The sequence below is a fragment of the Dendronephthya gigantea genome, unplaced genomic scaffold (genome assembly GCF_004324835.1).
Source record: "Dendronephthya gigantea isolate DGI-Jeju-01 unplaced genomic scaffold, DenGig_1.0 000033F, whole genome shotgun sequence".
NCBI classification, from domain to species: domain Eukaryota; kingdom Metazoa; phylum Cnidaria; class Anthozoa; order Malacalcyonacea; family Nephtheidae; genus Dendronephthya; species Dendronephthya gigantea.
Window position 1 is genome coordinate 1,981,008 of NW_021163043.1, and position 17,000 is coordinate 1,998,007.

Below are 17,000 nucleotides of genomic sequence, written 5' to 3' on the forward strand. Positions count from 1 at the left end.
TCTTAATGCCAGATCTCTTTTAAATAAGATAGACGAATTGTCAGTTATTATTAACCAACAAAATGCTGATGTGATTATGGTGACAGAAACCTGGCTGACGGACGCGATGCCCGACGCGGCTCTTCATATTTCTGGTTTTACTATAGTTAGGCGAGATAGGTCAATTCGAAGAGGAGGAGGTGTAGCTATATATATAAGAGAATCACTTCCCTTCAAAATTCGACCGGATTTCCATAATCTTGACTATGAATGCCTTTGGATTACCCTCAGACCAAAATGGCTTCCAAGAAAAATTTCTAAATTAGCACTTGCGTGTGTTTATCTACCACCATCAATGAATACCGAAACAATTGAAAGGTTTTATGAATATATTTGCCAGTGTTGTGACAGTCTAATTAGTGAGAGTCCAGATACATCAATAACTGTTACTGGGGATTTCAATCCAGAAAGTAATGGGTTTCAGGAACGTGTCCTTAAAAACCATTGTAAGTTAAAACAAGTAGTTAAAACGCCAACCAGAGGGAATGCAATTCTGGACTTGATCCTGACCAATGCCCATTTGTTCTATGAAAGACCAATATCATTGGCACCGATTGGCTTTTCAGATCATTGTGCTATTATATGGAAATCTAAAGAACAAACCCAAAGCAAAAATGAGGTGAAAAAGATCACAGTGAGACCCATCAAAGAAGCAAGGTTGTTTACGTTTGAAGAATGTATCGGACAAGAGACGTGGTCAGCGGTTTATGATGCTCCATGTATTGACACCAAGGTAAACGCTTTTTTATCGATCACTAATGCAATGATTGATAACTGTTTTCCAACCAAAACTGTGAAGGTCCATAAAGATGATAAGCCCTTTATGACTGGGAGATTAAACAAATGATATCAAATAGAAATAAAATGTACGGATGCGGGAGAATGGACGAGTATAAATCGCTTCGTAATAAAATTGTTAGAGAAATTCGGAAAGCGAAACAAAAGTATTACAGTGAGAAAATCAAACCTGCTCGATGTTCTAATTCGAAGCAGTGGTGGAATAATATTAAAAACATTATTGGGAAGAATAAACAGGATTTTGTCCTAAGTAACCCAGAATCTGATACCCCACTAAATCCAAAAGATACAGCTAATCTAATGAACGAGTACTTTACCAGTCTTACTAGTAATTACCCTGAAGTACATGATAATTGGCTTAATTTTGGAACGGATGAGCAATTACCGAACGTAACTGTAGACAGTGTAGCAAAAAAGTTAAGTAAACTTAACCCGAATAAAGCAAGTGGTCTGTTTGACCCAAATGTGAAGATAATAAAACTTTTTGCGAAATATTTCGCTGAACCGTTAAGCTACATTTTTAATGAGTCATTTACCTCCAGAATATTCCCAGACATTTGGAAAATCTCAAAGGTGTGTGGAATCCCAAAAAGTAAACCTTGTGTCGCGGTGGATCTCTTAAGACCTATCTCATTGACGAGTATTTATCTAAGGTACAAGAATCCTACGCTACTGAATGGATTTACGAGGATGTCCATGATAAGATCAGTGGTAGTCAATTTGGAGGTTTGCCTGGAACGTCGACAATACATGCGTTGATTTACTTGTTACACAAATGGTATAAAGCAATGGATAGCCCAGGAAAGATTGTTCGTATCATGTTTCTTGACTTCCGGAAGGCATATGATCTGATTGATCATAACTTGTTGTTAGATAATTTCATTAAAATTGGCGTTCGTCCGGCCATGGTTGGCTGGTTTGCATCATACCTAACTAATAGATCACAAGTAACGTCCTTCCAAGGAGAGCAGTCCGACCGTAAAAGAGTCAAGGGTGGTGTCCCACAGGGAAGCAAGTTGGGTCCAATCGCTTTTATAATTAAAATAAACCAACTACCAGCGTCTATTGCATCTAATGATCAGGATCAAACACGGAATGCCGTAGAAGAGCAGGATGCAGCGATGTTTATGGACGACACCACAATATCGGAAGTAATCAATGTGATTGATCATTTAGATGATCAAACAATCGGTAATACCCGGGAAAATGTAGATAAAGTGGTATAATTTGCAACGGACGAAGGAATGGAATTGAATGATAAAAAGTGCATGGAGATGATAATTGACTTCAGGAAAAACGTAACCTCGATAGCCCCAATCCTTATTGGTAGCCATAACGTCTCCCGTACAAAATCATACAAGCTATTGGGGATATGGTTAAGTGACGATCTTAAATGGAAAGTAAATACTGAACATATCATTAAAAAAGCGGCTAAGCGTTTGTATTTACTAAAGGTTTTAAAGAGTTATGGAGCCCCTACGGGTGATTTGTTATCCTTTTACTGCTCTGTAATCCGCCCTGTGCTAGAATATGGTGCAGAGATTTGGAACGGAGGTTTAACACAAGAACAAAGGAAGAGTATTGAACGTATTCAAAAAAGAGCACTCAGGATAATACACCCAAATCAGGATTATGAGCAAGTAATAGCCGAGACGAACTTGCAAACTCTGCAAAGACGTAGGGACGAATCATGCATATCCTTAATTAAGGAAATGCTGGATCCAAATCATAAACTACATAGCTTATTACCAATGAAAGTAGAACAGGTTAGTCAAAAGGAAACAAGAACTAATAGCCAAACATTATACAACTTCTTTTGTAGAACCGAACGTTTTAAACAAAGTCCTTTGGCCTATTCCATAAGTTTATATAACGCTAAATTAGTTAGTTAGCATATTTTTATAATATTTCTCATGTACTGATAGTTATGTATATAGGTTTTTTATATATAATTGCTGTAAATAATTAGTAAAACCTATTATCTTTTATAGCTATTTGTATTGTAAACATATTGTAATTTAGCGTCATCGCTATTTAAAATGTGTAAATAAACCATTACCATTACCATTACCATAGTCCATATATAACAACATTATATCATACAGAATCTCATAATTATAAACTCTACCTCATCCCATTCTTTTTCTCGGTGTAACCTATATAATTAGTACAAACATTTTTGTTACAGTAATTAACCGTGTTTAATGCCATGGCTTCTGACGAACTGCAAGAAAAAGCAGGTTTTACAAGACTCAGTAGACTTTTAGTTGACAAAGGAACTGAGGCTTTGAGAAATAAATTTGATTACATCCATCAGCCTGTTAGTCTACCTGGAGTACTGGCTGCAAACAAAACATCTCTTCAAAAGTTAAAACCTCGAGTTATTAATAATTCCCAGTGGGATTTACTGTTTCCTCCGTCTGGCAATCCACCAGATTCCAAAACCTTTGATGTCACATTACTTACAGTTCTATTCCGGAACATTTGTGGTTTTCCATCAACAGGATGGGGTGTAATGCCTCCGAATACTGATAGGTCAACGCAGGCGAATATCACAAAAATCAAGTGTTACAGAAATGAAGTTATTGCACATGTAACATCCACTCGAGTTGACAATTCAACATTTCAATCTTTATGGAACAAAATTGCCCAGGCATTGGTAGAATTGGGAATTCCGCAAAGTGATGTCGACGATTTAGAAAAATGTCCTCTAGGACCCAAAGAAAAAATATATGAGCAAATCCTTGAAGATTGGAAACAGCGAGAAGATGAGTATATCAATATGCTTGCAACAATTGAATATTCTGTAAATCACTTAACACAAGTCGCTGAAGAAACGCGCGATGTAGTAAATGAATCACGAGATGCTGTAAATGAAACGCGTGATGCAGTAAATGAAATCCGCCATTCATTAGCGAAGCGTACACTATCAATACCCGGGGACACCAATTCTGAAAAAAAATCCGTCATGGAAAGTGATGAAGATTTATTGCGAAAACTTGCTAAGCATAATTTTAGGGGTAAAATTAAAAAAAAAGTGAAATTTTTCCTTCCTGGTACAAGAGAGTGGTTGTTAGAGGAAATTAACGAGTGGTTTCAAAAGTGTGACAGCGAATCGAAAATAAAGTTAATAACAGCTGGACCAGGATTTGGTAAAAGCGTTTTTGCCGCCAAAATCTGTGAAGATTTTGAGAAGAATGGAAAGCTGGCTGCTTGTCACTTTTGTGATTTCAGCAATTCAAACCTAAGAGATCCTATGATGATGCTGCAGTCTCTCGCAAGTCAGATGTGTCGGAATGTCCCTGGTTTTAAAGAGAAGCTTCTTGATCAGTTAAAGCGACCTCATCAAGTCCAAAACCTCAAAGATGCCTTCCAAATATATTTGCAAAATCCCTTAGATGAATTGGAAATAAAAGAGCCACGTTTAGTCGTGATCGATGGCTTGGATGAAAGTGCTGCTGATAATAAGAATAAAATTACGCATTTGATTGCTGAATATTTTCCTGATCTTCCCGAGTACATCAAAATCTTGGTGACGAGCAGGCCAGAAATTTCCGTTGCTGATCTAAGACTAAGAGAGGATCAAAAGATTCACATTGCGAATGTTGATGACAACAATGACTTAGATCTTGAACTTTATTTTAAAGAATGGCTTCCAAGTTTAGTTGGCAGGGAAGTAAATCAAAGTGAAGTGCGCCGTCATTCATATCTTTCCATTTTTATTGCCAAATGCCAGGGCTCATTTCTCTATGCATATCACTTTCAATCTGGGCTAAGGGCTCGCTCTGATCTTGAGAGGATGACAAATAATGACCTCAGGGAGTTTCTCCCAGAAGGACTGAATTCTGTTTACGAACAATATTTTAAACGCTTTGAAGACGAGCTTAGCGACATAAAACATGAAAAGTTCGATGTGTTGAGAATTTTAGAGATGCTGGCAGCTTCCGAAGGACCTCTTCCCCTCACTTTTGTCGCTCAGGTTTTTGGTTTAGCTCCAGATTGTCGCAAAACGAAAGACATCATCAACAAAATTAATGAAACCGTATCGTGCTTGTTGTACGTTTCAGATGACATGTTAACCGTTTTTCACAAATCCGTTATTGATTGGCTTCTAGCAAAGGGCTACAAAGATCACCAGTATACTGTCAAGGTGGATGATGGACATAGATCGCTTTGGCTTTTATGCGAGAAGGTTTTTAAGGAAATTAAAGAGAAAACTGTTTGTTCAGGACTTGAGGTGAACTTTACTAATGACGTGGAATACGCTCTGAATCATGGTTTAAAACATCTAGAAAAGTTTGAAATGGAAGAAGGTGTTTTCTGGTCAGTTGATGTTATTATCGTATGTTATATGTTCACTGTAAATTATTCATATGTATTGCAGCGTTTCTGGCTCACATTACTGCAATGTTCCTGGATTGAGAACGAAGATTTACGCGCCCGCATTTCGTACCATGTCATTGAATTTGAGCCTTTGGAACTTGCCCTGAAACCCCTGGAGAAATATTACAACTATTCAAGACAAGTTTATTCGACAATATTGTCACAATGGTATTTACAAGCGGTTCTTACCCGTTCTTCAGAAGATTATTTCAGCGATGATGAGAAGGAAATCGCGGAGAAGCTACTATCAAACCTTTCACCTTTTGTCGAGTCGAATTTTTACGAAGTTTCGGTTTTGCCGCGAGCAGTCTGGAAACCCGATAAATATTCCTTTAGTACAGCTGTTGCTTTATCTAACGATGAGAAAAGTGTAGCAGTTGTAACGGATGATTTTATCCATGTGCTATCCCTACCAACTTTAGTTGAAATTATGAATTATTCAACAAAATTGGAAAGAATTCGATGCTGCACATTTTCTCCAGACGACTCGCTCATATTATTTGGTAAACTTGAAACGGCGTTTAACATTGCTGGAGGAAAGGAAGTTCCATTTTTCCCTGGAAATGAAGAGACGTTCCTGTCCTGTGCATTTTCCCCAAACGGCAAAAGACTGGTTACTAGCGACGGTTCAAACACCATTAAACTATGGAACGTTGCTAAACAAACGCTGCTGTCGTCGCTTTGTGCTGGATTTCCTGTTGATTGGTGTTCTTTTAGCGTCACAGGGTTATTTATTATTGGAAATTCAGAATCTTCATCTTATCCGGGTTATTCGTTTTGTGTTTGGGACGCTATCACATTACAAAGAAGTGATAAGCGAAAATTATCTCACGGGGAAAGTGTGAAGCCAGATGTGTTAAAGAGTAGGAAATGTGAACGATGTTTTCAGCGAGGATTTGAAGAACCAAACTCTAAACACTTAGAAATAAGGTCAAATGACAAAGATGATGAAAAAAGTTGTATAATTTCGCGTCCGTGGATCTGCAAAGGTGTGGAGTGTATTTTTTCTTCGGAAGAATTTTGTTATTCGAGTGACACAGAAAGTATTCCTTTGACTGCGATTGTTGCTTGGAACTATCTTGCTACAGCTGCTCATCGAAAGATCTTTTTTAAACGAATCAAAATGACACGTTTAGAAGATAATCTGTGGCTCTATTCAGATAATAATAAACTAAGTGTTTTTAAGACATTAGCTCCTAAACAAGAGCAATCCTGTCTCTCACAGGCAACGAAAGTTTATTCGAGTTCGTTTTCTCCTGACGGCTCTCGACTTGCATCCTGCAACTCAGATGGATATATCAACGTATGGAATGTCTATACCAGCCAAGTTCAACAACGTTTCAAAATCAGTCAATGCGGGTCAAGGTTTTTATGCTGGTGGTCGGAAGATTTCTTGTTTGTGATTAGTGAATTTAACGAGTTTTTATTTTTAACGCGATACCCGGTAGATGTGAATTTAAAGATCATTTTTACTGACAGTCATCGCATTGTGCTTTTTCGTTTGGTTTCCAGGTTTTGCCGCTTGGTTGGTTTCTCCGAAGGCTTTTTCAGCGTTACTCTCGGACGCTTCGAACCCGTGAAAATTCTCGATGTCAGAGATGTTGATGATCCTGTAATGATCAATTTGCCTGGATTTAAGCCTGAGATGAAAGTGGAAATTTCGCCTGGTGGTTCCTTTATCTCTGGTTGTAATGAGAATGAATGTTATATTTGGAAAAGAAATACCGAAAAAGAAACTTCGTATGAAGTCTTCTATTACCGTGATGGTGTTCGCAGAAAATCAGTTGCAATCTTCAGCAATGATTCCAAAGTCGCAGTAGTCGTGGACAACGCTGAGAGGAGTCAGATAATTGATCTGGACACTGGTGATTTTCAAAATGTAATGTTTGATATCAGTTTTGTTCATTTGTTCATCAGGTCATTTTGTATTCACAAGAGAATTGTATTAACTTTATTTGATCACCTGATAATATTTTTTGACATGTACTCTGGCGCGATTCTCGAACATTCCTATCAACGATACTTGGAGGCTTTTGAGTCAGGACAAACAATTCAACTTTCCCCAAAAGATGTGCTGGCTATTCCTGGCTGCAAAGGTGATATGGTGTTTCTTCGACTGTCTATTCCAAAAAATTCCTTGTTTGACGATATTAAGCGACTACCAGTTGCTTGTTCGGACGATATCAAACAACGAGAACTTCCTTTGTTGGACGAAAATTAGCGAGATGCAGTAATCAATCATTTCTTTAACCCGAATAAGGTCGTCTCGCGGAAAAGGTTTTTACGAAATTTACACAAAGCTGTATATTTTCTTAAATGTTTGTCTCCCTGAAGGTGGTTTATACCAATTAAATGCGAATGTCTTTATTCTTAAAAATAACTGAAATGAACCCGTTCACACGAGGACGAAAACCAATAGTAGAAGACTTTGTTATGAACGGCAGATGTTTTGGAATTGATTTTTCAGTTAGGATATTTCATAATGGATTTAGTGAACAATAACATGAACAACTATCATCAAGAACATTGTTTTGGGGCAACGGCTAGACTTTGCTTGGAGCTGGTCTAGAATGGAGAGGTAAGACACCTCCTTCCCTCCGTTTGTCTGGGAGTTCACCTTGGGCAAGTCATAGCACTCCCTTGCCTCCCTAACTGGGGTTACAGTTTGTTAAACGAAACAAAGATGATATCTTGAATACATCTGGAAGACATGGCAGTCGTATGATGGGGATGTTTAAGATGTTCATTATAGTAGTTACAGTCATGTTGGTGATGATATTTCTCGTCTATGATGGTGGTGATGGTGCTGGCGTCTACGATGGTGCTGATGGTGATTGTACTGGTTATGAAAATAATGGTAGAAATTGTAGTAACTATATAATTAGCTGTATTTTGTTCCTAAAGTTTCACACTGACCAATGCCAGTCGTATGATGGGGTTGTTTAAGATGTCCATAATGGTCAGTAGTTACAGTCATGTTGGTGGTGATATTTCTCGTCTATGATGGTGGTGATTGTGCTTGTGTCTACGATGGTGCTGATGGTGATTGTACTGGTTATGAAAATAATGGTAGGAATTTTAGTAACTATATAATTAGCTGTATTTTGTTCCTGAAGTTTGATGCTGATGAAAAAGAAAGATAACGGAACTCAGTGGCGTCATGCACTAGAACGATAATTGGGGAGGGGGAGTTGAATATTCATATATTCAGTTTTGCCCGACGGACTTCTTTTGTAAGTGCAATAGCTTAGAATAGAAATTCCCAAACGCTAAGTGGAATTAAATCCCGTTCTCCACTTGCAGAATTTATTCGCGCGAACTTATAAAGAATTAGGAAGGGATTCTACATTTTCGCGGCGAATTTCTTCGCGGACCAATCACATCATAGGTTTTTAGATTCCGGTTCGCGTCGTGGGAATAAATTCCCCGAGTGGAGACCCAGCTGATGTGAATATTTTCTGTAAATATCTGTATAAGGCATACGAATGGGAGAGCTTTGTTTTGTTAACTAATAAAACGTGGTGTCTTTAATAAACGAACACGCAACTATATATTATTGATCTGTAAGGAAACTAATATCAAGTGTTAAAATAGGATATTAAGACTTAGAAAGTGTCTGGTGCACACAAGTACATATCTGCTTGATATTTAATCATAGATGCCGTTGCCAGAATTTATTGTAATTTGTATAGATTTGTAATCATTTGTAAACCGTTAACCATTTTATTACATATTTCACTCAGTTGTTGCATTTTCTAATTTTCTATATCTGTGGTTGTTAACGTTCTTATATTACGCGCAGTCAATGAGTGCAAAAGTTTTCTGGTGTGATATCACCTTGGCGAAATATCAACTTGGAGGTAATTACTCGCGCTACCTCTGTGTTAGCCGAATTTAACTTTCGCGATTATTAATATCATTTTTTTCGAGTCGCAGGCTTAAGGCCGACACACACCGGACGCGAAGCGGCAACGCGGCGCGAATTTTCAGTTTTCAGAAGCATATAAATTAAATTCTAGGATCAAAGTTTGGAATCTATGGACGCTAGAGCAATCAAAATTTATTATTTTAATGCAATCTACAAGAAAACTTTGATAAGTTAAATTTTATTTGCTTTTGAAAAATATAAAACGTTAAAAATTCGCGCCGCGTTGCCAATTCGCGTCCTGTCTTTGTGGGCCTTTAGTCTCGCTGCGCGGAGTGTATCAATATAGTGTATCAACAGTGTATCAATCAATATAGCTCAGTTTCAGTGCAGTGTATTTACCGACTACATAGCCCGAGTTAACGCCTATACCGGGCGTCTTGTTACACCAAGAACCAGGGTTGCCAGATTGGCTGAATAAATTAGCTGAATCATTATTACCTTCGAGAAAATAAAAGAAACAGCAGGTGAATACAAAGAAACCAATTAATACCTCCCCCAGAAAAGGTTTTTGTATTTCAGAGTCTCTATGACTTGATTTCCTGCATTTTGGGAGACACTCGCCGACGAATTCTTTCCGACAGAGAGAGGTTTGTCAAAATGTAATTTCTTTCTCTTGAACAATGCGTTTATTTCTTATTGAATGTCGTCACTTCATTATTATTAACCGCTGAAATTATCTCAATGAATGGATTACCATTGTCTTATAACACAGGGTAAATTTGTTTTTCGAAAGACAGAACGTGTAGTTTCTTTTTTGGCTTCCTCGTTTTCATATGTCACCGACAGTCAGCGATGATAGGTGGTGGTGGATAATGAAATCCGCAGACCAGTAATTTTATCCGTGTCGAGACCGCTTTAAAAGATGTTCTCGAACTGTCAAAGCATGGACACCGTGCCGAAAATATTGAGTTGCATCAGCAATTTTGAATCTGATTTGAATGAGGGTCTGCCTCGAATGTTCTTTGATTTCATTAGCAATTTTTTATTGTTGATCATGCGCAGATTAAATAATTACTGCAAAATGGCGGGAAAGAACAGCAGGAAAAGCTCTGGTCGGATACGAAAACAAATGTTTTAATAGAAGCCTAGGGTGCTGAAGTCATTCAACAAGTTATAAAATGCAAAAATACCGACACTATAACACGAAGTAAAAGATTCGTTTTTCTTCGAAGGATAAATTTTTTAGAAGGTCTTTATGGCTTGATTACCAGATGATCTAACAAGTTGTCTTTATTTCCTTTATTTTGTCAACTAAACCATGTTCATTTGCTTCAATTGATGCATCTGTGCTTTGTTAATCTGCTGACTAATATAGCAACTGCGGTGTGGTTATGGGCGCCAAAAATATTCTATTGGGTGCTTTCTAAAATTTTGTGGTATTCAGGGTAAAACAGTCTTATTTACGGCGCCAAATTTTTTTTGGCCTGCTTTGAAAAAATTAAGCGTGTCCCACCAAAATTGTTCGTTCTATAAACGGGGCTAAGTAAATGGAGTTTCTTTGCATGAGTTCTTGCCTTGGTCCGCTACTGATATTCTGATATTGATTAAAATTCACATGAAGGCCTTTTTGACTAATCCTCTATATAATTGGTAACTGCGCATTTATGTATCTGAACACACATTTAGCTTTGGAACAACACGTTTTGTGTAGATCTGCATGGTAGAAAATCTCTGGTCACTTCCATATACGAGGAGGATCCTACCTTTCAATGAGGAAGATCTCGCCGACACAAGACAAAATCAGTGATAAGGAATATTAACAAAGAAAATTAGACTATAACACAATTAGACTGGTTTTGTAGAGTGTTTTAGAAAACTGCAACTGCAGGCGTAATTTATCACTAATTGATCCAAAGGGTGCGTGAACACAATCCACGCTTGGATATTCTGAAATTGAACTTTGTGTGGTTATTCTAATGTCAAATACGTCAAATATTAGAAGCATAATTAGTCGCACGGATATTGAAATGTTCTCTGCAATATCGACTTATGGAAATTATATTGTTTTTAACACAACCTGTATGACACACACACAACGACAATTTCGAATGCATGACTTGAGTTCATTAAACAACCAGCAGGATACCATCAGAGTGTTTGGTGTATTCTTGTTCGCTAGGTTTGTGTACATTTCTTAGCGTCTATTTGGTTTGGTTCTGACTTAAATCACGTTGAATTATGGCCACGTAGTTGGATTGTCCGTTTGAAGAATTGATAAAGGTACGTTCTTGTCTCTTTCTTGAAGATTATAAATCATTTTACATCGTCAACAGCGAAGTATGCGAGACACGGCACAGCGCTCTTGTGTGATGTTAAAACGTTTAGTAAAACCTTGAATAAAATCCAAAATTTTGCTCCGAAATATCCTATATTCGTCTTACTATAGCATATCATGCTGGTTGTCAATAATGAACCGATTGGCTCCAGCAAATTCGTCTTTTATAACTGTAGTAAAAGTGAATTGTTGTTAGGGCTCAGATATTAGGTCATAGCGCGTCATTTATGGTAGTAATTGGCAAATTAATATTTGTTTTATCTGAGGACCATTTCAACCATCGTCTTGTTTATATGTCACTAGTTTCAAACTATTTATTCCACTGTCAAATTGACTCCATTAGCTTTCGCTAATTCTTCGACGACTGCGACAATCAATTATAAGCAGAAGACAGCGGCTTCGAATCGTTTTTATGTTTTAATTCCTTGCATAAATTTATCACCAGCTCATTGTTGTCCTCAGAAGTTCATTTCAGCTGATATTTATATTGGAGCAACAATAACTAACCTAATATTAACATAAAATTTAAGTTGAAACTGAAATATCTAAAAAACTACTGATAAATATTCAATGAAAAGTATTTCACATGAAATTATTTGATCATCGAGCACTAGAAAGTGTTGGGATCTTCAGCAAGTATCATTTACTCATGTGAGATTTTCGAGTGTCAACGTTCCTCTTAAAAGTGCATGTGTTAATATGTTTGCGTGGGTGCATTGATATTATTGACCATGTTTAATTTGTTTTAAATTGCGGGTTTTTCAGTAAAATATCGATAGTTTATATTTAAAGTACTTGGTGTTGAACTGAATGTTTGAAGTCAACGTTAGTTTTGGTTTTACCAGGTTTCAAAATATATATCAGAGATCTCGGCACAAGATGAAATCAGAGATTATACGAAGTAACTACGCGCATTAGGCCGATGCATTTAAATTAACACCACGGATATTTTACAACATTGAGTTGAACAAATTAACCGACAGGATACCATCAGAGTGTTTGGTTTATTTTGTCTGCTGGATTTGTGAACATTTCTTTGCGTTGATCAATTTATTTGTGGCCTGTGGAATTGTGTTTACGTCGTGAATGATCAGATTTCGTAGCCATAGGTACGTTTTTGTCTCCTTCAAGATTGTAAATAATTTTTTTTCTTCAACAGCGGAAGTATGCTAGGCCCGGCACAGCACTGTGGCGTGATATTATAACGTTCAGCAAAACCTTGAATAAAATCAGTCGTTAATTTCGTTCCTAATATCCTTCATTCGTCTAACTATAACATATCTTGTTGGTTGTCAATAATTTCGCTTTAGCAAATTGTTTCTCGTGGCCGTAATAATATTGACATAAAGGCGGTGGAATTACGTCATGGGTCGTCTTTTACCTTAAATTTGCCACATTTATCTTTCATATGTTTCATCTGACGAGAACTAGCGCTTTGAATAGAACTTTATATTTTAACAATGATCCTGTTTTTTCATTCTGACCAACTAGATTCCGAAACCAGTCTCAGCTTATTCTACTATCAAATTGTTCCTTTTCTTTTGCAGAGGCGTTCAACCAAGAAATATAGTCTGTTTATATCACAATACCAAGCCTTTGAAAAGTTTAAAAAAGCTAAAAGTATATATCTACTTCTCGCAAAGAAATCCTGTAAATTTGAAGCAATAAAACGACTCGATTGACAACTATCACACGAAGTAAGCTTTAGGTCGACAAATTAAATAACCACGGCAAAGCGCTCTGGCGTCGTATTAAAAGCTTCAAACTGGCTTTGTTTGATATCTTAAGTTTTCTCATCTCACGCATTGTTGGTTTCTAAAGCGACGTATTAACTTGCTGGACAATTACTAACCAGGCCATCGTGTTTAACAAATAAGCTGTGGAGTAACTTTATCTTAAGCTGTGTGGAATTACTTCTTGATGTGGTTTCTTTTAGAAATAAGAAGTTTTATCATGTGAAGAAAAATATCTTATTCAAGTTGTCATCTTTAATGATCGTTTATGGTGATTCGTTTAACCAAGTTTGAGGTAGGAAATTTTAAACACTGTTGATATTTAAAGAGATGATGTAATATGCAAGATGAAAGAATCTATACAATTATACTTCATATCGCCCGTCCAACACGACATCAGTAAAATGAAGCATTTACAAAGAGCACTTCACTGGTTGAAATTAATAAAGCTATAAATTCGTAAATTTTATTGTCTTACAATGACGTATGAAATTTGTAGTTAAATTCAATAATACATATGTCCTAGTGATTATTAACAATTTTCGCGTACTGTAAGTTTACAGTTTATGCATTAGACCAAACTAAATGTTTTCTTCGTCGCACACTGCTGCACTTAACACTCACACAACAATTTTGACTTGCACATGTTGCGGGGACAAAATTGAGATATTCTGCCATTTGTGTCGTCATATTGAGCACAAAATGAATGACAAAAATATGTCAATTTAGCTGCCACAGACTAGGAAATTACCACGAGTGATAAGTGTGCAATTTGGAGAGTGACTAGTACCCATATGGTTAATTACTGCAATTGTGGTCGTGTTATCAAGGTAGACACGAATATGGAGAACAACGCTAGTAACTCCAAATAGTTAATGTGGCATAATTTTTCGTCATTTGTCCAAAATCCCCCGGTGCGATTGCCCTCGTAGACCGCTCCCCAGCCAGTGAGGGAGGCATCTGTTGTGAGCACATGGGACGGTTTACCTCGCGAAATAACATTTTCTGACTCAGCTATATTGTTGGTGAAGTTCAAGTTTTGAGTCTTCAGATAAGGACATGTGTGCGTCAAAGTTTCCCCTACATGATTTTAAGGCTTCAGTTTGTTACGTTCTAGAGCTCTATAATATAGAGGCCCATGCTCTACGCCCGGGAATGATGAAATGATCTTACCAATAACTTCCGCAACCTCTCGAATAGTAGGCCTATGTTTTGATAGTAAAGACACGCATATAGTTGTCGTAAGGCTAATTTTTTCTCTGATGTTGGGGTTATTGCATGTCGACAGAATTAATTTTGAAACCCAATAAAATCAGTTCCTGAGAAACCCAGGTCGTCGAATTGTAAAAAGATAACATCGATAACATTAGATACACATTGTTCAAAGGTGTTACCTTAAAGGAAAATATCGTCGATATAACTAGCAATAATATGGCTCAATTTGTGGAGGGCAGTCAAAGGGGGTTTTAGTAATTTTGTGAATGTCCGTCGGCAACTTGACAACCGGTTTGGCAAACAAGTGAATTGATATAGAACTCCTTGCCAAACAAAGCGAAGGTACTTGCCATCAGGATGATTGATAGAGACCGAATAATATGCGTCTTTAAGGTCGAGCGAAGCCATGAAGCAACCTCGTTCTATCAGTTTCAGTATAGAGTGTAGGGTGTCCATTTTGAAATGATGATAAAAAACAAATTGATTTAGGCCTTTAAGGTTTAATATTAGCTTGCGGCTGCCTTCTTTTTTCGGTCTGATAAAAATATCGGACATGACCTCGCCTGGAGTGTGTGCGGTGAACTCAATAATACCTTTAGCGAGCATTTTTGCAATTTCCTGTTCTATAATATCCGATTTCTTGATCGAAAATGGGATTTTAGGACATGTGCTTGTTATTGTCGGAGTATCAAATTGATGATGGTGCTTGTCACAGTGTTCAAGATTTCTGGCTCAGAAGTTAACTTTTTCCAGGCTGAAATAGAGTTTTTTAACATTGCCAGCCTGGAAATTGTCGCCTCGAAGTCGTAAGTATGTAGTTTGTTAAACGGTCAAAAATAAGCGGAAATTGACTTACCGATAATTTAATCTGTTTGAGAGTACTCAAAATTTCCTCCTGCCGGGTTTGTTTTTGAACATCGGTTTTTTCTGGCCCTTCCCCAAAAAATGAGGCCTGTTGTCAGCCCGATAGTCAGAATTGTTGTTTCTCGGTGGAGGAGAATTAGTGAAACGATTATCGGGTCGATATGTTGGACGGTTGGTCCGGGCTTGTCTATTTCGGCTAGCGCCAAGGGTTTGGCTTATATTACTAGTTTCTTTGGCATCTCTCACTTGTTTAGCCAAATCATCACCAAAGAGTAATGGCGGTGGCCTCGCCTGGTAGGCAGTTAACATGATCAGGTTGACCTAAAGTCATGGGGTTTTCAGAAGATTGAGAATCACTGTTGGTCGGATTCATGACAATATTTTGTGTTATCCGACTTATCCCGCGAAAAGCTAAATTGTGAAATAAAGCCTGAAAAGGACTAACTAATAAACCTTCACCAAATCACTCTACGTTACTCTAAGTCTCTTATTCTAAGTAAGCCAAATTACTCTAAGTCTTGCTAGAAGAGTAAGTTTAAAGGATGCAAAGTTGCTTTTTAACAAATCTTCAGCGATGGAGAAATTTAATTTTGCGGCTAAGAAAGCGTGTGTGCAATGGCTAGGAAAGCGAGCGCGTGCTTCTCATGGTACTCCGTAGTGACGTAGACTGATGACGTATATAATTGCTTTTGAAATGAATAAGACGTCTCCAGACAGTTTAGGTAAACTAAATAATTCAATAATAGAAATATTTTGTTTTTGTTTTTATCACATGCGTACCAGGCTACTAATACGAATTCATGTATTTCTTTTTTGTTTCAAGTGAAAATATATGCCTTGTGCCATATAATAAACTTTTTATTAACCTTGCCTGCTCGGTCTTTATCGGACCTCGATCTTTTTGTACAAACTTGGCTCTTATGTCGAGTTCGGTCTGTTCAAAAAGACCTCGGTCCGATATCTCTCGGTTAAGACCTTGGGCTCAGTTAATAAGAAGTCATGATTCTTATTATAAAATGACGGTAATTATTTAGTTTTGTCTCCTTTGTCTCACCCACATGACATTCTAACCGCTGATTGGGTGGGTTAAAGCTACAATCAGAATTTGTTTTTTCTAGGTTTTAAATCTACATTTCAGTCCATCTGTCCGTTATCCTTCCTGAGAATTTTGACCATGTTGTGGAATCATCGCTTTGAAGATTTGAGAAGGTACGTTTGTGTCAGTGTTGGTTACGTTTCTCGAATATTAACAGTATGAGTGTCTATTGTATTTTATTGAGAGGCACAGTACAGAGCTGTGACGTCATTACGTTCTTCGAGTATTAACAGTATGAGTGTCTATTGTATTCTAATGAGTGGCACAGTACAGAGCTGTGATGTCATTACGTTCTTCGAATATTAACAGTATGAGTGTCTATTGTATTCTAATGAGTGGCACAGTACAGAGCTGTGACGTCATTACGTTCTTCGAATATTAACAGTATGAGTGTCTATTGTATTCTATTGAGTGGCACAGTACGGAGCTGTGACGTCATGTTAAATGAACTGGTAACCAATATGGAAATAATTCATAACACGATTGCGAGGCTCAGAAACTAAAATCTGACAATAATCAAACACTAAACAGCAAATAAGGCAGATTAGTTTTTCTGAGACTAAGGATCGATCAATACAGTTTTATTTTAATAGACTCGATCCCTGAGCGCCTAGTAGTACTGCATAAACTTACGAAAATATAATAATCCAGCTTAACTGGTTACATCCT

General features: G+C 37.3%; 1 protein-coding gene and 1 long non-coding RNA gene across 3 annotated transcripts; both read left to right on the plus strand.

The window, feature by feature from the left end:
- The first annotated feature begins 334 nt into the window (after window positions 1-334).
- On the plus strand, window positions 335-2,063 carry LOC114525113. The gene is made up of 2 exons (XM_028546320.1): window positions 335-772; window positions 1,491-2,063. Exons 1-2 carry the CDS (start codon window positions 335-337, stop codon window positions 2,061-2,063), a joined length of 1,011 nt encoding a protein of 336 aa, XP_028402121.1.
- A 10,144-nt stretch (window positions 2,064-12,207) lies between these two features.
- Window positions 12,208-16,439, plus strand: LOC114525134. Of its 2 annotated transcripts, none has more exons than XR_003687150.1 (3): window positions 12,208-12,532; window positions 13,360-13,451; window positions 16,354-16,439. It is a non-coding gene; the product is annotated as an uncharacterized LOC114525134 (long non-coding RNA). The 2 variants fall into 2 exon arrangements; XR_003687151.1 differs by lacking the exon at window positions 12,208-12,532 and adding an exon at window positions 12,989-13,120.
- The last annotated feature ends 561 nt before the right edge of the window (window positions 16,440-17,000 follow it).

Coding starts and splice junctions, on each gene's coding strand:
- LOC114525113 (XM_028546320.1), top strand. CDS start 335: ATGAATACCGAAACAATTGAAAGGTTTTATGAATATATTTGCCAGTGT. Junction 773..1,490: donor CTCCATGTATTGACACCAAG/GTAAACGCTTTT, acceptor TATTTATCTAAG/GTACAAGAATCCTACGCTAC.